Source organism: Manacus candei, unplaced genomic scaffold (assembly GCF_025592945.1).
Source record: "Manacus candei isolate 608988 ecotype Guabito, Panama unplaced genomic scaffold, ASM2559294v1 h1tg000032l, whole genome shotgun sequence".
Classification (NCBI taxonomy): Eukaryota; Metazoa; Chordata; class Aves; order Passeriformes; family Pipridae; genus Manacus; species Manacus candei.
Genome location: NW_026138080.1, coordinates 671,913 through 695,697, shown reverse-complemented (window position 1 = coordinate 695,697; position 23,785 = coordinate 671,913). Strand labels below are relative to the sequence as shown.

Sequence of the window (23,785 nt, the reverse complement as noted above, 5' to 3'; positions counted from 1 at the left end):
ATAGATGATCTCCAGCATGGCCAATTCCCGTAGGTATTGGATGCCTTCTTCCGCAGTCCTCCACCTTCTTGAAGAACTCTTCAGGGACTCCTTAAATGGGTATTTCACTCTCACTGCGTGGAGTATTCGGAGCCAAAGACTGGATGCCATTTTCTCCCTCCCCATTTCTTGCTCTATCACAGGGTCTCGAGCAATGGATCCCAACTGTCGTGCTTCATCACCTTCAATTACATGACTATCAGCTCCCTTGTCCCAGCATCGCACCAGCCAGGTGAGGACTTCTTCACCAGGCAAGCGCATATAATCTCTCCGTAAATCTCGAAGCTCTCTTGTGGTCAGTGATTGTGTAATTTCGCTTTCTCGCATAATTTCTTGTCCATCTCTCCCACGTAGAATCTTTTCCACCTCTCTCTTTACTCTTCCACTCCTACGTGGGACTGCTCCCACTTCCTCCCTATATCTCTCATGTGGAGGTGGAGACTGAACATGCCGTGGGGATAAGCTTCTATATTGTTCACGCCGCGGAGATGGTTTCCTATGCCGTTCATACCGTGGGGATGGACTCCTACGCCGTTCACGCCGCGGAGATGGACTTCTACGTCGTTCATACCGTGGGGATGGACTCCTACGCCGTTCGCGCCGCGGAGATGGACTTCTGCGTCGTTCACGCCGTGGAGACGGACTTCTATGCCATTCACGCCGTGGGGATGGACTCCTGCGTCGTTCGCGATACCCAGCGGGTGGAGGTAGTGAGTAATCTTTCACGTGGTGAGATAAGGGCCTCTTCCTCCAATCATTCACACCTCCAAGAGAAGGTTGGGTCTGGAGGGGTAGGGATAATTCCCCCTCCAATTGAGGGGGATGCTTTGGCTCCTTCTTTGCGTCTTTTGTAACACTGAATGTGTAGTCAGGATATAAATCATCAAGCGACAATATACCACCGGCCGTTTGTACTGTTGCTTTCTTTTCTCTTGATGCTGTTCTGTATTCCTTTGGGCGTGCCCCTAGTTCTCTTGGACGTGCTCCTTCCCGTGTAACCGTTTCTTCCTCTCTGGTACCTGCTTCTTCTCTTCCAATCGCTCCTTCCTCAGTCACAACCACTACTTCCTCTCTCGCAGTCGCGCCTTCATCACTTGCTGTTGCTCCTTCTCCCATTGCTGCCGCTCCTTCGTCCACTACATCTTGAGTGAATTGGATAGGTTCTTCTGTTCCTTCTTCTTCTTCTTCTTCTTCTCTTTCTTCTGTGCGTTCTGGTTGGGGAGATGAGTCTGTAAGTTCCTTGATCTCTCTTACCCACGTCTTCTTCTTCTTCACAGGGGCAATGATGACCTTCCGGTTCTTAGCTTGAGTCCCGGTTCTAGTGGGCTTAGTAGAAATGGCATTGACTTCAAGTTGTGTTTGGACCCCAACTTCTGTGGACCTAATAGGGACATCACTGGTTTCAAGTGGCGTGGTTTGGGTTTCTGTGTCGACCTTAACCCTTTGAAGGTGGTCTATGGCAGCTCGATAAGCATTAGCCAGGCCCCAGCACAAAGCGGAGAATTGCATATTCGGATCTTTGTAGGAAAAACACCCTTCTGCCAAACAGTGGGCCATCTCACCAGAATCAAACATTTGTTCTGGTGTGAACTCCCAATTAATGGGGGGTGACACATGTCCTACTAATCTACCGAAATCTTCCCAAGCTCCATGCCACCCGGGGACTGGCCTGTCTGCAGCCCTTTCCAAAGTTCCAGCGAGTCCCTTTGAGGTGTGATCTTTCCTACAAGAGGGAAGGCAACGGAACCCCATTCTTCCAAGTTTAAGTAGCACTTCCAGTACCTTTATCAATGACAGTACTGTTGCAATAAGATTTATATAGTAATTAGAGCCGATTTTAACCATGGGGATTTCCTTTACCAAACCTTCGATGTCAAAATTAAAGGATGGAAGCAATTCGTTCCATCCATCCTCAAGGTCTGGACGTCTCCCTATACGGTAGCCTAACACAGGTGTAAAGGTGGCTAGAATTATAAGACAAATTAATGAAATAGCCATTGTTTTTTGTTATTATTTCTTCTTGATCCCAAAACAAACCTTTGTTTATATAAACAAAGTTTCCTTGGCTGCTTTCCCAGACTCTGGCAGTGTTCCCAGACCTGTTCCCAAAACAATAGATTGGTTTTGCAAAACAACACCGAGCTTGGCTGTCTTCCTGGAAAAACGTTTATCAAAACAAGCCAAACTTAACCAAAATATCCCACTTCTGACACCAAAAAATGTTGTGCAAGTTTCGAGCTGGCTTCCCGCCAAGTCCCCGAAACTCGACAACAAGGACCCGCCTCCCAGAGAGGGAAAAGAAAAAAAAACCAAGCAGCCAAAGCTATAGCAAATATATATATATATATATATATATATATATATATAACATATGAGACAGATACACAAAAAGGAGAATACCACACACAGAAGGGGGGGGGGGGGAAGGGGAAGGGAGAAGGACAAAAAGGGGCAAGGACCGAACAAGCCAACCAGCCAACCGAAGGCAAACTAGCAAAAATCTCACCACTTCCCTTCGAACAGGCAGGATGGCTAGACACGGCCCAAGGCTCTCCCCTCACGCGTGGCAGATAACGGTAGTCACTGTAGGCCTCGGCTCCAGATAAACCAGACCAAAACAGGGACCCGCCATTCTCGAACCTCACCGGAAAGGAAGAGAGCGAGATGCCTCCCGTTGGCCTTATTTATACCTCAAGTTACGTAAAGGAATAGCATGGAATACTTCCGTGATCACTTTTCTAGTTCCTTCCTGGTTACAAGTTGGTCTCCAGGAAGGCCTAGAGTGAAACCACCACAAGTGGGAATGGGGACAGGGATGGGAACCCCAGGAATTAGAATGGGGAGAGGGATGGGAACCCCAGGAATGGGAATGGGGACAGGGATGGGAATGGGGAGAGGGATGGGAACCCCAGGAATGGGAATGGGGACAGGGATGGGAATGGGGAGAGGGATGGGAACCCCAGGAATGGGAATGGGGACAGGAATGGGAACGTGTCTCTCCAGGAGTTGGTTCAATACAAAGGTCGGTCCCTGGCTCGAGGCCACGGGAAACCCCTTCTTTGGGAATGTCTGGGAACCAGGTGTCAGAGGTTTGAAAAGAGTTGTTGGAATTGTTTCCCAGTGTCCCCCCATTCCCATCTGTGTCTCCCGGGATGGGGTGGGTTGGAGCGGAGCCGCAGGTGCTGGGCAGGGGCAGTGGGGGGAGGGCGGCTCTCGGGGACACCGCAGTGGCCGCGGGGAGGGCGGGGGGTCCTTTGTTTGGGGGCTTTTGGGCTTTGTCCGGGACCGGACAGAGTGGGAGCTGATTTTGGCCACCTTGTTCTCTTTTCCTGAGAGGAAGTTTTTTCCCCGGGGACACCTCGTGGAGAGCAACCGAGAGAGAGAGAGAGAGAGCCCGACCCATCTGGGAGTGAGGTGTTCTGCTTTGGGGACTGCCCCTGGGAAAAGGGACTCCACTGCTGGCTGCGAGCACACGGGGCTGAGAGAGCTTTGAACTGCCGGGACAGTTTCTCCCCCCCACCTGGGGATTTGGGACTTTGTTTTGTTTCTTCTGAAAGTTTTTGGTTGCACCATTTGTTGTTTATTCAGATTTTGTTACTAAAAAGCTGTTTCTTTTCCTTTTCCACACTTCCACCTGAAGTCTCTTAATTTCTAAGTTGTAATCTTGTTAAACTAAGACCCAGTGCCCTCAGGGGGAGGAGGAGGAAAGGAGACCAAGAGGTACCATGGCCACTCAAACTGCAGAGGATCAACCTGTGCCAGTAGCAGTTGCCCCTCTACAGAAGAAATCCAAGACCAAATCAGCTCAGTTAGTGAGGGATGAAGGGGAAGCAGAGCCCCCAGAACAGGAGCAAGAGGCAGGGCCAGAGATAATCACCAGATCCCCATCCCTGGCTGAGCTGTGAGAGATGTGAAAAGATTTCAGCCTCCAGCTGGGAGAGCCCCTGCTGACCTGGCTGCTCCAGTGCTGGGATATCATGGCCCAGCATATGGAACTAGGTGGGAGTGCAGCCAAGCAACTGGGATCCTTGTCCTGGGATGTTGGGATTGACCAGGAGAGTGGGAAGAGGACAGAGAGGGGATGAGAGCTGGGTACAGGCTTTGGAATTGCCAGGAGGGCTTTTGAAAGGAGCATAGGGGAAAGGGATGTCTAAGAACAAGTCCCTTGGGAGAGGGGAGCAAAGAGGCTGAGTTTTGACCCAAGCACAAAGGTGTGCAGGGCAGAGCAGAGAATATGCCCACATAAGATTCTTGTGTGTCCGTTCTGACAGGCACTTCTTGTCACAGCCTGTCCTCTCCATTCCAGAATAGGCTCTGGCAACCAAAGAACCAACACCCCACACCATAGTGCAGACCAACCCATGTGCTTTGGGCCCTTTTGTTGTCCTATCCATTCTGGCCTATCCTCTCCATTCTGGAATGGCCTCTGGAAACCAAGGAACCAAGCCCCCACCATGTGACAGTTCAACCCCAGCCGTGTGCCAAGGGCTCCTTTGTGGTGTCACAACCTGTCCTCTCTATTCCAGACTGGGCCCTGGCAACCAAAGAACCAACACCCTACAACCCCTAAGTGAAGCCCCACCTTTGTGCCATGGGCCCTCTTGTGATGTCATGGTCTATCCCCTCCATTCCAGAATGGCTGCTGGAAACCAAAAAAACAATGTCTCACAGCCCCTAGTGCAGCCCCACCCATGTGCCATGGGCCCCTTTATGATGTCATGGCCTGTCCTCTCCATTCTGGAATAGCCCCTGGAAACCAAAGAACCAACACCTCACACCCCCACAGTGCAGCCCCACCTGTCTGCCACGGGACTCTTTGGGATGTCACGGCCTTTCCCCCAGGAAAGAAAGCCTGGAACCTTTGGGTTTCAGATGCAGTTGGGGGGCCAACCTGGGCACTCCATGGGCAGCAAGAGCTTTCTGTCCTGGCACTTTTTGTCTGGCAGGAATCTTCAGCTGTGTTCAGGTTGGGTAACCAGACTGGCAATATCAGCGCAGGGCTCCTGCAAGTGAACGACAGCCCTTCCCTCCAGGAAAGAAACCCCTTACCCTTGGTCTCTTCTCCTGTTCCTTAAAACACAACCTGCAGGGGAGCTTTCTGGGATCTCTTCTCTTGAGAATTGGGAAGACAGACCCGCTCCCATGTTTAACACCTCAGGCAAAACCACCCTTTTAACACCTTTCCCAACCTTCCCCAACCTTTCCCAAAGCCCAGATTTTACAGGTGTCCTGTAATTCTGACCCAATCTCACCCAAGCCCACAAACCATGACAGAAACCTCTCAGCCTCACGCTGCGTCCTTCCCATTGCTGTGCCTTATGTGCAGGCAAAAGGCCTTAAAATCGAGTACCCAAAATTCATGGCCTGTTCTTTTTCCCACTAAAGAAGGCGTGGTGAACTCTCCAGACCAGGGAACTGGAAGATCTCCCCAAAACTCCTTTGGTACACGCTGCAGGGCCAACGATTCCTCTGCTCTGCCCTGTCGGCGCTGCTTTGTCTCATCTGGGTCCCCAGAAACCGTCAGCGAAAGCCGGGGAATAAAATCTCTGAGCAGTTGGTTGGGTTCCAGAGCTGACCCTACTTCATTCAGCGCTGAAGGGACACAGGAATTGCTCTCTAACACCTGTACATCAGTTCTCAAAACTTTTAACTCTTTTTACATTTTAGCAGACAAACGAATTCCTGTCCATTGGCTTACCAGTTCTCTGCAGGAATTCTTATTCTGTCTTCTATTGACTCTTGATTTCTCACTTTGCATGATGCTTAGTCCAGAGTTTTTGTCCTTTTCTTGTCTTTTCCCTAGATAGGGAGAGCCTCAGTAACTGTCTGTGTTAGTTTTGTCTTCGTCTCTGGTTTCTCTAAGGGTCTTTGTGGTTTAGAAATTCTGCCTTCTTGGTGTCCAGGTCTCAAAAATAGATTTCTCTGCCAGGTCTCTGACCACTGAAATATGGCAGGCCTTAAACTTTTACTTTGTTTTTCTAACAAATGGCCATGACCCAGAACTTGTCCATCATCCATTGTTAATTGCCCCCATTCAATCTCCTGCCAGCAGTTTCTCCCCACTGCTGGGTGGGCTCCTTTGTCAAGCACTAGAACTTGTTGGGTAACAGGCCCAGTCCTGTTGCACATTTTTCGTGGGGATCTGCAGGAGGGCATTGAGTCTTCCATGAGCAAAGTGGCAGAGGACCCCAAGCTGGCTTGCAGTGTGGATGTGCTGGAGGGTAGGAAGGCTGTGCAGAGGGACCTGGACAGGCTGGACCTCTGGGCCGAGCCCGTGGGCATGAGGTTCAAGAGTGCCTTTGGTGCCTTTGGGGGCTCTGGTCACAACAACCCCCTGCAGCTCCAGGCTGGGGGCAGAAGAGCTGCAAAGGGTCCCCGTGGGAGAGCCCTGGGGTGCTGGTGGACAGAGGCTGAACCTGAGCCAGCGGGTGCCCGGGTGGGCAAGAAGGCCAAGGGCAGGCTGGCCTGGATCAGAAATAGTGTGGCAGCAGGAGCAGGGCAGTGATTCTTCTGCTGGACTGGGCACTGGTGAGGCCACCCCTGGAGTGCTGTGTCCAGCTCTGGGCCCCTCAATTCAGGGAAAACATTGAGGGGCTGGAGTGGGTGGAGAGCAGGGCAATGGAGCTGGGCAAGGGTCTGCAGTACATGTCCTGTGAGGAGCAGCTGAGGGAGTTGGGCTTCTCCAACCTGGAGAAGAAGAGGCTCGGGGCTGACCTTCTCCCTGTCCACAACTTCCTGACAGGAGGCTGGAGCCAGGTGGGGAATCAGCCCCTTCTCCAAGGAAACAGGCGACAGGACAAGAGGACACGAGGACCTGCCTGTGAGGGGCTGTTTGTCAGGGACAGGAGCAGGACTTTTTGGAGAGAAACAGGGATTAGGTATTGAAATGGGCTGCCCAGGGAGGTGGTGGAGTCACCGTCCCTGGAGGTGTTTAAGCAAAGACTGGCCATGGCACTGAGTGCCGTGGTCTGCTTGACGTGCTGGGGATGGGGCGTAGGCTGGACGCCGGTTGATCTCACAAGTCTCTGCCAACCTCAGGGACTCTGGGCTTCTGTGCCACCCCAGCCTTTGGGGACAGCATGCTGGTGGCTCAGAGGCTCCATCCTTGCCTTGCCTTGCCCATCTCCTGGCTACCAGGCAAGGGCCTTGTGACTTCACAGCCTCTGTGGAACAGCGCGGGGGCTGAAAACTGTCAGTGCTGCGTCCCCGTGCCCAGAGCCTGGGCAGAAGTCGGCTGGCAGGGACGGGCAGAGACTGTGCAGAGGTGTCAGCTCGTCCCGCAGCAGCACGATGCCCAGCCAGGCCATCTCCTGGCTCCTCAGGCTCTCTGGGCTCCTGCTCTTGCCTGGCCCACTCGACCCTTGCAGCCGTGCCACAGGTGCCATTGCTGAGAACCGGGGTTTTCCTTGGATGGCCCCTTGCCAGAAAAGGCAGGAGAGGCTGGAGAGAGGGGAAGGAGGGGGGTCAGGTCGCTGGGATGGTGCCGGCGGGCCATGAGCCCGAAGCCAGCAAGGCCTTGGGCCCACACGGTGTCAGGGGAGGACTGAGAGCCCCCAGGGAGGAGGAAAGCTGGGCAGGCCCCAAGGCTCCTGGGCCTCTTCCTTGCCAGCCCTTTGGCCAAGGCCCCGAGGCAGAGGTGGGGCTCAGCCCCTGCCCAGCAATGGGGCACAGGCTGAGCCCCAGGGACACCAGACCCAGGCGGCCTGAGCTCTTCTTCCTGCAGTGTCTGCCTGGGGCAGCCCAGCCAGGCCTGAGTCTCTGCAGGAGAGGCCAAGCCCAGCCAGAGAGGGCTCAGCCCTCTGAGGCTGCACTCACTGCAAAGGGAACAAAACATTGGCCCAGAGGACATCCTGTCCCCAAATGGAGAACTGGAAATGTCAAGAATAAAAAAGTCACACCCCCCCCCCCATTATTCAAGAAATGTTCAGACCTCTTTCCTAAAAGCATCCAGGACTCAGGTCACCCAATTTTCTCTCTGACAAGGGTTTTTCCATGGTTCCCCTCAATTCCCAGCCCGCCCAGGATCAGTTTTGGGGTCCCAACACCTACTTTTTCCCCCCTCTCCCACCCCTTAGACATCATTCCCCCAGTCCCCAGCCCCCTCATGCTCAGTTTAGGGGTACCTTTTCCCCACTCTTCTGACCTCTCCCTCCCCTTTTCCATCATCCCCCAATCCTCAGTCTCCCTCCCCCTCCACTTTTGGGGGGTCCTACTCTCCTCCCACTCAGTTTGGGGTCCCACCACCCCTTTTATCCCCTCTGACTCACCGACCTCCCCCCTTCCCAACACCCCCTCTCACCCGAAAGCTCCTCACCTTCAGCGTTGGGGGCTCCCCATAAAACCAGAGCCCATAAATGTCCCCCCTAAAAAGGGGTTAGGTGGGGTCCTGGATGGACTCTGAGTGAGTTTTGGGATGCGTTGGATGCTGTGTTGGGGTGCAGATATCCCACCAAAGCTCCCCCAGAACAGGATGACACAAGGGGGGGCACAGAGGTGCCCCTATTCCTGATCCATCCGGGAGCAACCACACTGGGGGCAACTGGGATCAGAGTGGGAGCAGCTGGGCCCCTGCTGGGCTCATACTGGGATCGTACTGGGAGTGACTGCAATAATACTGGGAGTATGTGAGAGGGACTGCAACTATACTGGAGGCGACTGGGATCAAACTGGATTCGTACTGGAACTGTCTGCAATTACCTGGGATCATACCAGGGGTGACTGGACTCATAGTGGGATCATCCTGGGAGCAACTGGGACCTTGCAGGGGCAAATGGCATCGTCCAGGCAGTGACTGAAAGTGCCTGGGGCCATACTGGACTCAGACTGGGAGTCCCTGAGAGGGAAAGGAACCATCCTGGAGGGGGACTGGGAGCAACTGGGACCACCTTGGGGGCAACTGGGATCCTCTTGGGAGTGACTGGGAGTGACTGGGATGATAGTGGGAGTGACCAGGACCATACTGGAACCATCCTGAGAGTGACTGTCAGTGCCCAGGATCATACTGGGAGCACCTGGGATCATGCTGGCAGCACAAAGGACAGAGGGAAGGGAGGGGAAAAGAGAGGGGAGGGAAAGAGAGGGGAGGGGGAATTTTAGAAAGGATAAAGAGGAAAGAAAGACCAAAAAAAAGAAGAAAAGTAAGAGAAAAAGCCGAGTTTAAACATTCAGTAAATGGGTGAGTCACTGAGAGCTCCCAGGTCAAAGGCAGGTGAAGTGTTTGCAGGGGACAGGAGCCTGTTCAGGGCTCAGGAGCTGCTGCTGCCCAAAGGGAGGAAACGCACCGAGGGCTCGGAGCAGAGTTTGTGCTTTGGGGCCTTTGCCAAGAACCTGCAGGAGGGAAAGCAGTTCCAGCCAGGGGGGCCCAGGGCTCCCAGCACGGGCCCAGGGGCTCCCAGTCACCCCCAGGATGATCTCAGTCACTTTTAGTCACACCCAGTCTGATCCCAGCATGATCCCAGTCACTCCCAGTCTCATTCCATTCTCTCCTAGTAGGATCCAAGTTACCCCCTGCAAAGTCCCAGTTGCTCCCAGTCAGTCCCAGCATAATCCCAGTCACTCCTGGTCTCTCCCAGTATATCCCAGTTGCCCCCAGTGTGATCCCACTCACTCCTGGTTGCTCCCAGTAGCTTCCAGCATGATCCCAGTTGCTCACAGCCACTCCTAGTCATCTCCAGTGTTGTCCTAGTCACTCCCAGTATGATCCCAGTCACCTCCACCATGATCCCACTTGCTCCCAGTATATCCCAGTTGCACCAGCATGGTCCCAACTGCCCTCAGAATGCTCCCAGTCACTCCCAGTATGACCCCAGTCACCCGAGCATGAGCCAAGCTGCTCCCACTGTGATCCCAGTATGATCCCACTTGTCCCTAGCATGGTCCCACTTGCTCCCAGTTCCTCCCAGTGTGATCCCAGTTGCTCCCAATTGCCCGTGGCAGAGACCCAGTCGCTCCCAGTATGATCCTAGTATGATCCCTGTATGATCCCAGTATAATCACAGTTACCCCAGCGTATTGGGATGAAGCTGGGATGATATTTTTGGTCTGTGTTTGGCCTTAGCCACCTGCAGTAGTTTATAGTTCTCCCTGCCAAGTTCACTGATAAAACAGTGAATTTTGCCTTGGAGGGAGAACTTCTGTATAAACTGTTTTAATTGGTCTCCTGTGATTGGCTAATGGCTCGTCAAGGGCATTTGGAGGAGAAAGTGATGATGAGGTAAGGAAGGCTCGACCCCAGACTCCATTAAGAAAGACCCCCAGGACTCATTGCAAAGGCGTGAGGGGATTTCCGAAGTTCTCAGGCATGCACAGGAGGGGTGCACTGACATAACCAAGGGGGTGGGATTGGGAACCCCTGACAGGGCAGTGCTGGCCACACCTCCCCGGGCAGGTGTGCTCAATGAACTGTATAAAAGCAGACACGTTTTCCGTGCTGGGGGCTGGCTCTACACGAAGGACCAAGTTGCTTTTAGCGGGGACGCCTGCTGGAGTGGGAGCCTGCCAGCCCCTCGGAACACGCAGCTGCTGCAGAGAGGCTTTAGAGGTGGTTAGAGTGGGTAAGACTCTCTTATAGGTGACACCTGGGTGAGTAGGGTGTTGTGCCTTCCTTTTAGGTTCTTTTTGTTCGCTTTTCTCCTCCCTAATCCCTTTCTCGAGTGCCTATTTTTTCACTGTTAGCCACCTTTCATAATAAATAGTTACTTTCTTAAGTAGCAACGGTGTCTAGTTTTTCACCTTCCAGTATCTCTCAGACCTTTTCCCTCCCTGATACACCGCATGTGCCTAAACCACCTTTCTCCAGGATTTTGTAGTTCTGAGAGTGTCCAGAACCCCCTGTTCCCAGGATTTTTAATGTCTGAGAATATCCAAACCCCCCTGTTCCCAGGATTTCTGAAGTACAGGAGTGTCCACATCCCTCTTTTGTGATATTATGGGGTCAGGGAGTGTCCAAACCCTCCTGTTGCCAGGACTTTTGAAGCCCCCCCACTTCTCCCCAGTCATCAGGAGTGCAGAGAACTGGGAAGCTTCACTGTGTGCGGGGAGCTGGGGCCGTGCTGGCGGTCCTGGTGGTGCTGGGAGCCCCCCCGGCTGCGGGCGAGGAGCTGTGGGGTGAGCAGGGGGGGGTGGGAAAGGGGGAAAAGATGAGGAAAGAGGGGATGATGTCCCACATCCTCCTTTTCCCCACCTTTCTGACCTCTCCCACCCCTTTCCCATCATTTCCCACTCCTCAGTCCCATCTTGTCCCCGTCCACTTTTGGGGGGTACCACTCCCCTCTCACTGCATTTGGGATTCCCAGCACCTCTTTTACGGGGTTTACGTGGGTCCTGGCACCTCTTGGGGTGCGCTGGGTGCCCTGTTGGGGTGCAGATGCCCTCCCAAACCCCCCCCAAGAAGGGTGTGACACGTGGAGGTCTCAGAAGGGTTCCCATTCCCGATCCATCTTGGGGCCGGTTCTGCCCCCCTCAAACTCTGCTCCCCCCACGGTTTCCCCCTCAGTCACCCGCAGCCCCTTCTCTCGAGTGAGCAGGACTGCAGAGCACTGAGAAGCTTTACTGGGAACACTGGGAACAGCCGGGTGGGATGCGAACAAAAGCAGGGAAGTGGGGGACAGGCGACCCCCCCCAAATCAGTGCAGGGTTTGGGGGGTCCCGACTGGGCCCGAAGGCACAGGGAGGGGCTGCGGCCGCCGGCGGCTCAGGAGCTCTGTGGGGAGAGAAAAGGGGGTGAGAGAAAAGGGGCTGGGGGGGCAGGGGGGACACAGGCTGTAGGAGAGCAAGGGGGGGACACAACCCCCGTTTGGGGACCCCCCTTTACCTTCTCCTGCAGGTAGAAGCCGTGCCCGAGCGCCAGGAAGACCAAGCCCAAGACGAAGCCCCCGACCCCCACCAGGATCTCGCTGCGGACGGTGTCCGGTGGCATCTCTGGGGGGAGCCAGGGGGGTCAGCACCCCCAAAACCTCCCAGAGACTCTCCCAGGCCACCTAGCACCCCCTGAAACCTCCTGCCAGTCCCTTCCCAGCCCCTGCAGGGATCCCACCAAGACCCTCCCAGCCCCTTTAGGACCCTCACACCCCCCTCCCATCAACCCCAGCACCCACCAAACTCCCTCCCACTCGCCCCCAGTTGCCCCACCGGTGCTGGGGGGGCCGGGCCGTACCCCAGTGCCGGCTGAGGGGGTGCTCCAGGCTGACGTGCTCCACCTGGCAGCTGTAGGTGACCCCGCGCTGGGGGGGATTTCCAGCATCACCAGCACCTGGTAGGTCCAGTCCCCGTTGGGGACCACGTCGGTGGCCACCACGTGCTCCGGCAGCTCCTGCCCATCCTGGAACCACCTCACCTGCACCGGCGCAGGGTAGAAATCCATCACGGAGCAGAGCAGGCGGCCGGGGCCGGGCTGGGAGCTCGACGGCACCAGCGAGATGGACACGCTGGGGGGCACTGGGAGGGAGGGGAGAGGGCTTGGAGGACATTGGGAGGGATTGGGATGGCACTGGGAGGGACTGGGATGGCAGTGGGAGGGAGTGGGAATAGAGTGGGGGAGAAAGGGATGGGTTGGGGGGGCACTGGGGAGAGAGTTGGGAGATGTGGGAGTGAAGTGAGAACGACCGGGAATGGACTGAGAGGGTCCTGGAATGGACTGTGAGGGTCTGGGAGTGGAGAGAGAGGATCTGGGAATGGAGTTAGAGGCACTGGGAAGGACTGGTCTGGGAAGGAACCGATCGGGACTGGGAGGCTGAGTCCTGGTGAGGGAACTCTTTGGTTTGGGTGTGCCTGGCAACTGGAGCGTCATCAGAGAGACGCGCTGGGATTGGCTGAGGGGCGTGAGCTCGGTGGCCCCAGCGGGGTGGAGACGCGGGGGGGCACTGGGAGAGACTGGGATGGACTGGGATGGACTGAGAGGAACTCGGAGTGGGCAAAAGGCTTCGGGAACGGGCACAGGGAGGTCTGAGAGGTCTGGGGTGATTCCCAGGGAGGGTTTGAGGGGCTCCAGGGTCATTCCCAGATCAGGGGCCGAGGGGACCCGCTCTGCCCCACGCTCACCTCTCCTCTCCACGCTGAACGGGGCACCAAGTTTGTAGTTGTACCGGCAGTACGTGTGCACCTGACCCCGTTTGTACTTCAGATATTCACGGTGGCTGTTGTAGTCTCTGGCCTGGATCTTCCCAAATGGGGTGTCCCCCACATAGAGCCCCACATCGCTGTCAAAATGCAGGAGCTGCTCCCGGTTGTAGAAGTGCCTCTCCAGGAACCTCACCTGCTCGGTGCCGTTGATGAAATGACACTCCTGTTTTCCCATCCACTGGAACACCCCTGTGTGTGCAGGACACGGGTCAGGGGGTGCCTCGTACCCCCCATCATCCCCCAGCCCCCCACAGCAGGGTGGGAGCTCAAGGGGCCACCCTGGACCCCCCTTTCCCAACGCACTCCACCCCACTCCCCCCAGCACCGGCTCTTGAGTGAGGGGAACCACCTCATCAGTCCCCCTGGGATGGACAGGGGGGTTGGGGACCCCCCCAGTGCGGATACAACCCCCTCCAGAGCCCCAGGAACTGAACCCCCCACCAGGGCTCAAGGGACACCAAGGGACCCCCATGGCACCTCTCTGCCTGCTCTCCCACCACCCCTTTCCCCCCTCCCTTTCCCACCGTCCCCCCAATCCGAAGAACCCCCCGCCCTCACTTTTGGGCTCCCACTCCCTTTCCACTCAGTCCGGGACTTCCAAACCCCCTCCCACGCACTTCTGGGGCTCCCACCCCCCTCTCGCTCATTCCGGGCCTTTTAACCCCCCTCGCACTCACTTTTGGGGCTCCCACCCCCTCTTTTCTCCCCTTTTGCCCCCCCTTTCCCACCCGACCCCCCTGCCCGCCCCCCCCGCTCACCCGACAGCTCCTCGCCCGCAGCCGGGGGGCTCCCAGCACCACCAGCACCGCCAGCACGGCCCCAGCTCCCCGCACACGCTCCATGCCCAGCGCCGGACAGCTGCTGACAGCCCAAAACCAGCCGGGCGGCGCCGTTTTGGGGGGTTTGGGGCGCGCTGGGCTTGGCTGAGGGCGCAGTTGGGGCCGTTTTTTCGAGGCGTCTTCCCGGCGACTGACGAGTCATCAGCGCGGCGCGCTGGGATTGGGCGCGGGCGTCGTGGGCGCTTTGGGATTGGCTGAGGGCCGTTGGGGGCCCCCGCGGCAGCCCCGGGGCTGGGGGGTTCGGGGGGTCCGTGGGCTACGGGGGAGGGGGGAGCTCAGGGCCCACCAAAAACGCCCAGCCAGGGCTCCCAAAGCTCAGGGCAACCCAAAAACTGCCATCCGGGGCTCCCGCAGCTCCCACGGGCTCCCAAAATTACTGGAGGGCGTTCTCTGATTGGCTGAGCTCGGGGAGGGCTCCATTCGGAACGGGTCTGGGAGTGCCCAAACCCCCCCGTTCCCACAATTTTGGGGGTCTGGGAGTACCTAAATCTCTCATTCCAGGATTTCTTGGGGCTGGGAGAGCACAACCCCCCCTGTTCCTGTGTTATTGGGAGGATGACATTGCCCAAATCTCCCTATTCTAAGGATTTTTAGGGTGTCAGTGTTCCCAATCCCTCTCTTGTGGTGTTTTTGAGGGACTGACGTGTCCCAAACCCCCTGTTCTCAGGATTTTGAGGGTCTGGATGTGTCCCAAAGCCCCTGTCCCTAGGATTTCTGTAGTCTGGGAGTGTCCAAGCCCCTCTTTTCCAATATTTTAGGCTCTGGTAGTGCCCCAACCCCCCCAGTTTCTAGAATTTTAAGGGTCTAGGAGAGCCCATACCTCTGTGTTCACAAGACTTTTGGGGTCTGAATGTTCCCAGCCCCCCTGTTCCTATGATTTTTTGGGTCTGGGAGTGTCCAGAACCCCCTGTTCCCAGGATTTTTAATGTCTGAGAGTATCCAAACCTCCCTGTTCCCTGGATTTCTGCAGTCTAGGAGTGTCCACATCCCTCCTTTGTGATATTTCGGGCTCAGGGAGTGTCCAAACCCTCCTGTTGCCATGATTTTTGAAGCCCCCCCACTTCTCCCCAGTCATCAGGAGTGCAGAGAACTGGGAAGCTTCACTGTGTGCGGGGAGCTGGGGCCGTGCTGGGGGTCCTGGTGGTGCTGGGAGCCCCCCCGGCTGCAGGCGAGGAGCTGTGGGGTGAGCGGGGAGGGGGTGGCAAAGGGGGAAAAGATGAGGAAAGAGGGGATGATGTCCCACATCCTCCTTTTCTCCACCTTTCTGACCTCTCCCACCCCTTTCCCATCATTTCCCACTCCTCAGTCCCGTCTCGCCCCCGTCCACTTTTGGGGGGTACCACTCCCCTCTCACTGCATTTGGGATTCCCAGCACCTCTTTTACGGGGTTTACGTGGGTCCTGGCACCTCTTGGGGTGCGCTGGGTGCCCTGTTGGGGTGCAGATGCCCTCCCAAACCCCCCCCAAGAAGGGGATGACACGTGGGGGACTCAGGGGGTTCCCTATTCCCGATCCATCCTGGGGCCGGTTCTGCCCCCCTCAAACTCTGCTCCCCCCGCAGTTTCCCACCAAGTCATCCCCAGTCCCTTCTCTCGAGTGAGCAGGACTGCAGAGCACTAAGAAGCTTTAGGGGGAACACTGGGAACATCTGGCTGGGGTGAGAATAAAAGCAGGGACAAGAAGGACACGTGACCCCCCCCAAAATCGGTGCAGTTTCCCCCAGCCTGGTCCTAATTCCCCTTCACGTAGTCCCAGTCACTCCCAGTATGGTCCCAGTCACCCCCACCATGGTTGCAGACACTCCCAGTATATTCGAGTACAGCCCTCAGCATGCTCATAGTCCTTCCCAGTCACTCCCAGATGCCCCAGTAACATTCCAGTTTCCACCAGGATGATCCCAGTGACTCCAAGGCACTCCCACTATATCCTATGTGGCCTCCAGTTGCTCCCAGTAGCCCTCAGTGTGGTCCCAGTTGCTCCCAGTATGATCTCTGTTGCCCCAGTTCTGGTCCTGGAGGGTCCCAGTGTGCTCAGATCCTGCTCCCGGGGGGTCCTGCTGGGTCCCAGTCCTGGTCCCGGTGTATCCTGGTGTCCCGGTCCATCCCAGTCTGTCTCAGTCTGTCTCAGTCCATTCCAGTCCATCCCAATCCATCCCAGTCCATCCCAGTCTGTTCCAGTCTGTCCCAGTCCATCCCACTCCACCCCAGTCAGTCCCAGTCCCTTCCCAGCCGTTTCCCAGGTCCTGCCCCCCCACCCCCCAAGATGCTGACGGGGGTCGGGGCTCCGTCTTTGGCTTCGTCTCCCTGGGCCTGCCTGGAATGAAGGGGCCGCTGGGACACTGCGGGACCTCCTGAAACCAAAGGAACCCTGGGAGAATTTGGATACTCCTGGAATCAAGGCACAATTGGGACACTGCAGGGCCTATGGAAAAAAAGGAACCTTGTGACACTGCGGAATTCATGGAATCCAGGGGCCTTTGGGACATGGGGGCCTCATGGAACCAAAGGAACCCTGAGGTGTTTCAGAAGGTCATGGAATCAAGGGGCCACTGGGACACTGCAGGGACTCTGGGAATTCAAGGAACACTGGGACACTGGGGCAGGACATCCCCCCTGCAATGGCACCAAGACAATGCCCCATTTGCAAAGGGGTCAGTGCTGAGCTGAGAGGGGGCCAGGCCAAGGCAGGAGATGTTGGACCCCAGACTGGTTTGACCTCAAATGAAGCCCCTGATGGTGAGGGAACCCCTGGAGTCCAAGGACTGTCAGTCCATGGGTTTCTACCAGAAAGGGCCAGTCCCCTTTCCCAGGGGCAGGTTCTTCCAACAGAACCCTTCTTGGGGGCTGTGTGGAGATTCCTGCCTTGGCTGGGGACCCCCAAAGGTCACTGCTGGAGGTTGAGAGCAGAGATCTCCCCACGAGTGCTGGTCTGGGGGAGTTCCATCCATCTCTAATTAAGAATTCTTGCTTGTTTACCAGCTTTAGTAGAATTGCTTCAGCAATTGCTTTAGTGTAGTGCCCTGTCCTACCTTATCCTGTACTACTGGTAGTTTTAGTGTGTATGTTGTGTAGTAGATAATTCTGGTTTAGTCCTTTTGTCTGATCATTATTAGTAATAAGTAGTTCATTGATATAAATATATCTGCTTTTCCATCATTAAAACCTGTGGGACAAAACTGGTTCAATCCCATCTCTATAATTCCTTAAATTCAAACCACTGGCATAGCCCAAGGCTGAGATTGGATCCAGCTGCCCCCAGGCTCCTCTGGGAGCAGGAGTTTAGAAAGCCAGGGAGTCCGTTCTGCACCTCGGGACTCCAGGGCAGGACTTCTCCAATCAACTTTGTCTAAGCCTTGAACTCCCCGTGCCACAGGGGGGATGGGGAAAAGGGAGCAGGAAAGTGGAGAAAAGGTGGGAAAAAGGCGGGGTGGGACCCCTTCAGCTGAGGGGCCAAAGGGGTGGGACCCCCAAAGGGAGCACAGGGAAGCTGTGGTTTAGTGGGACAATAAGAAAGGGGTGGGAGAGAAGGGAAAAGTGGTGGGCTGAGAGCCCCAAAACTGAGTGTGAGGGGTGTTGGGACCCCAAAGTTATTGGGAGAGGGATGGGAGCCCCAAACTGAGTGCAGGGGGGATGTGGGAGTTGGGGGGACCATAGGAAAGGGGTGGGAGAGGGGCAGAAAAGGGGGATGGGACAGCAGGAAGAGCAGTCCCATAGGGGTCCCTTGGTGTCCCCATCACTTCAGTCCTGGAGCAGTTCCCTGAGGCTCTGGAGGGGTTGGATCTGCACTGGGGGGGTCCCCAACCCCCCTGTCCATCCCTGGGGGGCTGATGGGGGGTTCCCCTCCACCCAACAGCCAGTGCTGCAGTGGCCACGGGGGAAAAGGTGGGAAAAGGGGTGTCTGGGGTGGCCCCTGAGCTCCCACCCTGCTGGGGGGTATCACAGCCAGCACGGCTTCCCCAGAGGAAAGGCCTGCTGATCAAACCTGAGTTACTTTATGACAACGTCACTCCCCTGGCTGATCAAGGGAAGGCAGCTGATGGGACCTTCTTGGGTTTCAGTGAAGCTTCCCATAGTGTCTGTGCCCAGATCCCTCTGGACAAAGTGTCCAGCCCAGAGCTGGATAAACACACCCTGTGCTGGGCGAGCAATGGGCTCCCGGGTCGGGCACAGAGGGTGGCAGTGACTGGGGGACATCAGATGGGGGTCACTAGGGGGGTTCCCCAGGGCTCCATCTGGGCCCTGTGCTCTCCAACATCTCCATCCATGACTTGGACGCAGCACTGGAAGGGACATGGAGCAAGTTTGCAGATGACCCAAACCTGGGAGGAGCTGCTGAGTCCCTGGAGGGCAGGGAGGGCCTGCAGAGAGACCTGGACAGATCCCAGGGCTGGGAATCACCACCCATGGAAGTTCAACAAGGGGCAGTGCCGGATTCTGCCCCTGGGATGGGGCAACCCCAGATGTGGGGACAGAGTGGGAATGAGAGGCTGGAGAGCAGTGCTGGGAAAGGGCCCTGGGGGTCCTGGGGGTGCCCACTTGGCCAGGAGTCAGCAGTGCCCTGGCAGCCAGGAGGGACAACCCTGTCCTGGGGGCATCAGGCCCAGCATGGCCGGGCCAGGGAGGGGATTGTCCCGCTCTGCTCTGCCCTGGGGCGGCCTCACCTCAATATTGGGGCACTCTGGGGGGACACAATGGAAGGAAGAGATGGAGCCAGTAGAGAGTGTCCAAAGGAGGCCACAGGGATGGGGAAGGCTCTGCAGGGGAAGCCTTAGGAGGAGCAGCTCAGGGCACTTGGTGTGTTCAGCTGGACAAGAGGAGACTGAGGGGAGACCTCATGGCAGTTCCAACTTCCTCAGGAGGGGCAGAGGAGGGGCAGGCCCTGAGCTCTGCTCTGGGGGGACCAGGGACAGCACCCAGGGAATGGCCTGGAGTTGTGTCAGGCCAGGGTCAGGTTGGATGTTAGAAAGAGGTTCTTTCCCCCAGGGTGGTTGGCACTGAACAGGCTCCCCAGGGCAGTGGGCACAGCACCAAGGCTGACAGAGCTCCAGGAGAGTTTGGATGATCCTCTGGGGCACAGGCTGTGACTCTTGGGGATGGGCCTGGGCAGGGCTGAGGGTTGGACTTGATGATCTCGGAGGTCCCTTCCAACCCAGCTGATTCTATGATTCTATAAGGAACTCGTGTTCACAGAAGCAGCAAAGCAGGCAAAGGTGGGGTGTAACAGAATCCCAGAATGAAAGAATGTGCGAGTTGGAAGGGACCCCACAGGGATTATCAAGTCCAACCCTTGATCCAACACCGCTGCAGTTACTCCACCATGGCACTGGTGCCACATCCAGTCTCTTTTTAAAAATCTCCAGGGACTGGGAATCCACCACTTCCCTGGGCAGCCCATTCCAATGTCTGACCACCCTCTCTGGAAAGAAATTCTTTCTAATATCTAACCTAAACCTCCCCTGACACAGCTTAAGACCATGCCCTCTTGTCTTGCTGATGGTTGCCTGGGAAAAGAGAACAACCCCCACCTGGTTACAACCTCCTGTCAGGGAGCTGTAGAGAGTGAGGAGGTCTCCCCTGAGCCTCCTCTTCTCCAGGCTGAACAGCCCCAGCTCCCTCAGCCTCTCCTCATAGGACTTGTGCTCCAGCCCCTTCCCCAGCCTCGTTGCTCTCCTCTGCACCTGCTCCAGCACCTCAATGTCCTTCCTGAACTGAGGGGCCCAGAACTGGACACAGCACTCGAGGTGTGGCCTCACCTGCGCTGAGTCCAGGGGAAGAATCACTTCCTTGGACCTGCTGGCCACACTGTTCCTGATTGTATTAGGGAGGGTTCAAAACCATACTGAAACTCAAAACCAAGACACCGTTAAAAGTTTAACAAAAACCAGTATTTATTACCAAGAGGTGGCCAACAAAACGAACAAACCCAATAGGGAGGAAGGAGGAGAGAAATAAGCCCCCACTTACCCAGCTGTTGCCCATAAAGTTCTCTTACCGACCTAGCAGGCCTATAATTACCCAGAGCAGAAGCTGCATCCTTGGAGAGTCAGTAAGTTCACAAACTGGCAGGTGTCTCTGCCAAAGGCAACATTGTCCTTGGTGTGAAGTTAGCTCTCCCCAAGAAAGCACTATCTGCTTTTTATACAATTAATTGAGTGGCCACAACCTCCCAGGTGTGGCCAGCACTGCCCAGCCCGAGGCCCTCAGTCCCACCCCCTTGGTTATGTCAGTGCATCCCTTCTGTGCACCTGAGAACTTGGGAAATCCCCTCACGCACGCACAGTGTGTTTTGGGGGTCTTTCTTAATTGAGTCTGGGGCCGAGCCTTCCTCATCCTCCTCCTCAAACTCTCCTTCAAGCGACCTTGGAGGACAACTGGCCAATCACAGAACACCAAATACAACAGTTTATACAAGAAGCTCTCTTCAAGGACAACTTTCCTGTTTATCAGGGCTTGTTTTCCCATAACTTGGCAGGGAAAGAGCGAAGCTTTCACAGGTGGCAGGGCCAAACACAGACCAAAAATATCAGCATAAATTCACCCTGGTACAGGGGGTCAAACCTCTCCCATGAAGTCCGAGCAGGTCCGGGCTGGGGGCAGAACAGGGCGCAGGAAACGAAGGCAAACAGGAACCAGCAAACAGCCAGATGAGCAGGCCGAGAACAAAAGGACCTCGGAGCCTCTCCAACACACCCCTTGCCTGAGCTAAGGCCAAAGTGAAGGGCCTTGCCCTTTGCCCAGGAGAAAGCAAAAAACTCCACCCCCCCCGAGCCTTCTGAGGGCTCCCAACCTGCAATGTGGGCTGAGCCAGTTCTTTTGGGGGTGTGAGCCACCCAAGGCAAAGCCCCCTCCACCATCCAACATCTTTCTTTTCCAGTGGGGCAGGGGAAAGAAAAATTCCTGCTTGGTTTTTTAGAAGTAAAGCTATGACAGGGATCCCCTCCCCCCTGCCCTCACTGCCCCCCAATAATAGGGACTGGGGAGAACTGGGAAGCTTTACTGGGAACACTGGGAACAGCCGGCTGGGGTCAGAATAAAAGCAGGGCCGGGGCGGAACCACAACCCCCCAAACTCAGCGTGGGGATGGACTGGGGGGTCCCAGCTGGGCCCGAGGCCACGGGGAGGGGCTGCGGCTGCTGGCGGCTCAGGAGCTCTGTGGGGAGAGAAAAGGGGGTGAGAGCAGGGTGGGGGGACAGGGGGGACACAGAGGCTGTGGGCAAGGGGGGGGACACGACCCCGGAGATCCCCCTTTACCTTCTCCTGCAGGTAGAAGCCAAGCCCCAGCGCCAGGAAGACCAAGCCCAAGACGAAGCCCCCGACCCCCACCAGGATCTTGCTGTGGATGGTGTCCGGTGGCATCTCTGGGGGGAGCCGGGGGGGTCAGCACCCCCAAAACCTCCCACGCAGTATCCGGGACCCCACAAACCCCATCCCAGTCTCTCCCAGCCCACCTAGGTGTCCCTGAAACCTCCTGCCAGTCCCTTCCCAGCCCCTGCAGGGATCCCACCCAGCCCCTCCCAGCCCCTTTAGGACCCTCACACCCCACTCTCATCACCCCCAGGAACCCCAGTCTCCCTCCCAGTTGCCCCCAGGGCCCCCTTTCCCCCCTGCCCCCCCTACCAGTGTGCCCCCGGTGCTGGGGGGGCCGGGCCGTACCCCAGTGCCGGCTGAGGGGGTGCTCCAGGCTGACGTGCTCCACCTGGCAGCTGTAGGTGACCCCGTGCCGGGGGGGGATTTCCAGCATCACCAGCACCTGGTAGGTCCAGTCCCCGTTGGGGACCACGTCGGTGGCCACCACGTGCTCCGGCAGCTCCTGCCCATCCTGGAACCACCTCACCTGCACCGGCGCAGGGTAGAAATCCATCACGGAGCAGAGCAGGCGGCCGGGGCCGGGCTGGGAGCTCGACGGCACCAGCGAGATGGACACGCTGGGGGGCACTGGGAGGGACGGGGGAGACACTGGGCTGAGCTGGGGGGCACTGGGAGGGAGGGGAGAGGGCTTGGAGGGCATTGGTAAGGATTGGGATGGCACTGGGAGGGACTGGGATGGCAGTGGGCGGGACTGGGAATAGACTGGGGTAGAAGGGGAGGGGCTGGGGGGGCACTTGGGGAGAGAGTTGGGAGATGTGGGAGTGAAGTGAGAACGACCGGGAATGGACTGAGAGGGTCTGGGAGTGGAATGAGAGGGACTGAGAGTTAAGTGAGAGGGACTAGGAATGATTGGTCTGGACTAGGAAGGAAGCGATCGGGACTGGGAGGCTGAGTCGTGGTGAGGGAACTCTTTGGTTTGGGTCTGCCTGGCAACTGGAGCGTCATCAGAGAGACGCGCTGGGATTGGCTGAGGGGCGTGAGCTCGGTGGCCCCAGCGGGGTGGAGACGCGGGGGGGTTGCACTGGGGGAGACTGGGATGGATTAGGATGGACTGGAGTGCACTGGGAGAAACTGGGAGAGACTGGGAGAGACTGGAGTGGACTGGGAAAAACTGGGAGGGGGCCAAAGGGCATGGGGAATGGCACAGGGAGGGCTGAAGGGTCTGGGGTGATTGCCAGGGAGGGTTTGAGGGGCTCCAGCGTCATTCCCGGGGCAGGGGCCGAGGGGACCCGCTCTGCCCCACACTCACCTCTCCTCTCCACGGTGAACGGAGCATCAGCCTTGTAGTTGTACCGGCAGTACCTGTCCACCGCAGAGCGTTTGTACTCCAACCATTCCCGTTTACTGTTGAAGTGCCTGGCCTGGATCTCCCCACGTGGGGTGTCCCCCACATAGACCCCCACATCGCTGTCGAAGTGTAGGAACTGCTCCCGGTTGTAGATGTGCCTCTCGACGAACCTCACCCGCTCGGTGCCGTTGATGAAGTGACACTCGTGGTTTGTCATCAGCTGGAACACCCCTGTGTGTGCAGGACACGGGGCAGGGGGTGCCCCGTCCACCCCATTATCCCTCAGCCCCCCACAGCAGGCTGGGACTTCAGGGGGCCACCCCGGACCCCCCTTTCCCACCCCCCTCTGTCCCACGAACGCCCCAGCACCGGCTCTTGGCTAGGGGGGAACCCCCTCATCGGTCCCCCAGGATGGACAAGGCGGTTGGGGACCCCCACAATGCGGATCCGACCCCCCCAAGAGCCCCAGGGAACCGCTCCATGGCTCAAGGAAAACCCAGGGACACCCAGGGCACCCCTCTGCCTGCTCTCCCACACCCCCTTGCTCCCCTCTCCCACCCCTTTCCCACCGGCCCCTCCATCCCCAGACCCCCCGCACTCACTTTTGGGGCTCCCACCCCCTCTCACTCACCCCGGGACTTCCAACCCCCTCCCACTCACTTTTGGGGCTCCCACCCTCTCTTTCCTCTCCTCCTCCCCCCCTTTCCCACCCGACCCCCCTGCCCACCCCCCCCGCTCACCCGACAGCTCCTCGCCCGCAGCCGGGGGGGCTCCCAGCACCACCAGCACCGCCAGCACGGCCCCAGCTCCCCGCACACGCTCCATGCCCAGCGCCGGACAGCTGCTGACAGCCCAAAACCAGCCGGGCGGCGCCGTTTTGGGGGGTTTGGGGCGCGCTGGGCTTGGTTGAGGGCGCAGTTGGGGCCCTTTTTTCGAGGCGTCTTCCCGGCGACTGACGAGTCATCAGCGCGGCGCGCTGGGATTGGGCGCGGGCGGCGTGGGCGCTTTGGGATTGGCTGAGGGCCGTTGGGGGCCCCCGCGGCAGCCCCGGGGCTGGGAGGTTCGGGGGGGTCCGTGGGGGAGGGGGGAGCTCAGGTGAACCCAAAAATGGACATCCAGGGAGTGCGGAGAATT

General features: G+C 57.3%; 2 protein-coding genes across 2 annotated transcripts in view; both read right to left on the bottom strand.

Annotated features, from left to right (window-relative positions):
* Nucleotides 1-23,785, bottom strand: part of LOC127472742 (uncharacterized) — a 91,003-nt gene that overhangs the window by 1,057 nt on the left and 66,161 nt on the right. The window lies entirely within an intron of this gene.
* On the bottom strand, nt 11,614-23,544 carry LOC127472744 (class II histocompatibility antigen, B-L beta chain-like). The gene is made up of 5 exons (XM_051791320.1): nt 23,392-23,544; nt 22,613-22,882; nt 21,649-21,930; nt 11,852-11,958; nt 11,614-11,740 (listed from the first exon to the last, which is right to left on the bottom strand). The coding sequence occupies exons 1-5, from the start codon at nt 23,474-23,476 to the stop codon at nt 11,732-11,734; spliced, it is 753 nt and encodes a 250-aa protein (XP_051647280.1). The 5' UTR covers nt 23,477-23,544; the 3' UTR covers nt 11,614-11,731.

Bases quoted from the DNA above. Each gene is read 5' to 3' on its own strand.
- LOC127472744 (XM_051791320.1), bottom strand. From the start codon at position 23,476: ATGGAGCGTGTGCGGGGAGCTGGGGCCGTGCTGGCGGTGCTGGTGGTG. The intron at 22,883-23,391 runs GTGAGCGGGGGG...CTGCACACACAG, and splicing joins TGCGGGCGAGGAGCTGTCGG to GGGTGTTCCAGCTGATGACA. The intron at 11,959-21,648 runs GTACGGCCCGGC...GGCTCCCCCCAG, and splicing joins CCCCCTCAGCCGGCACTGGG to AGATGCCACCGGACACCGTC.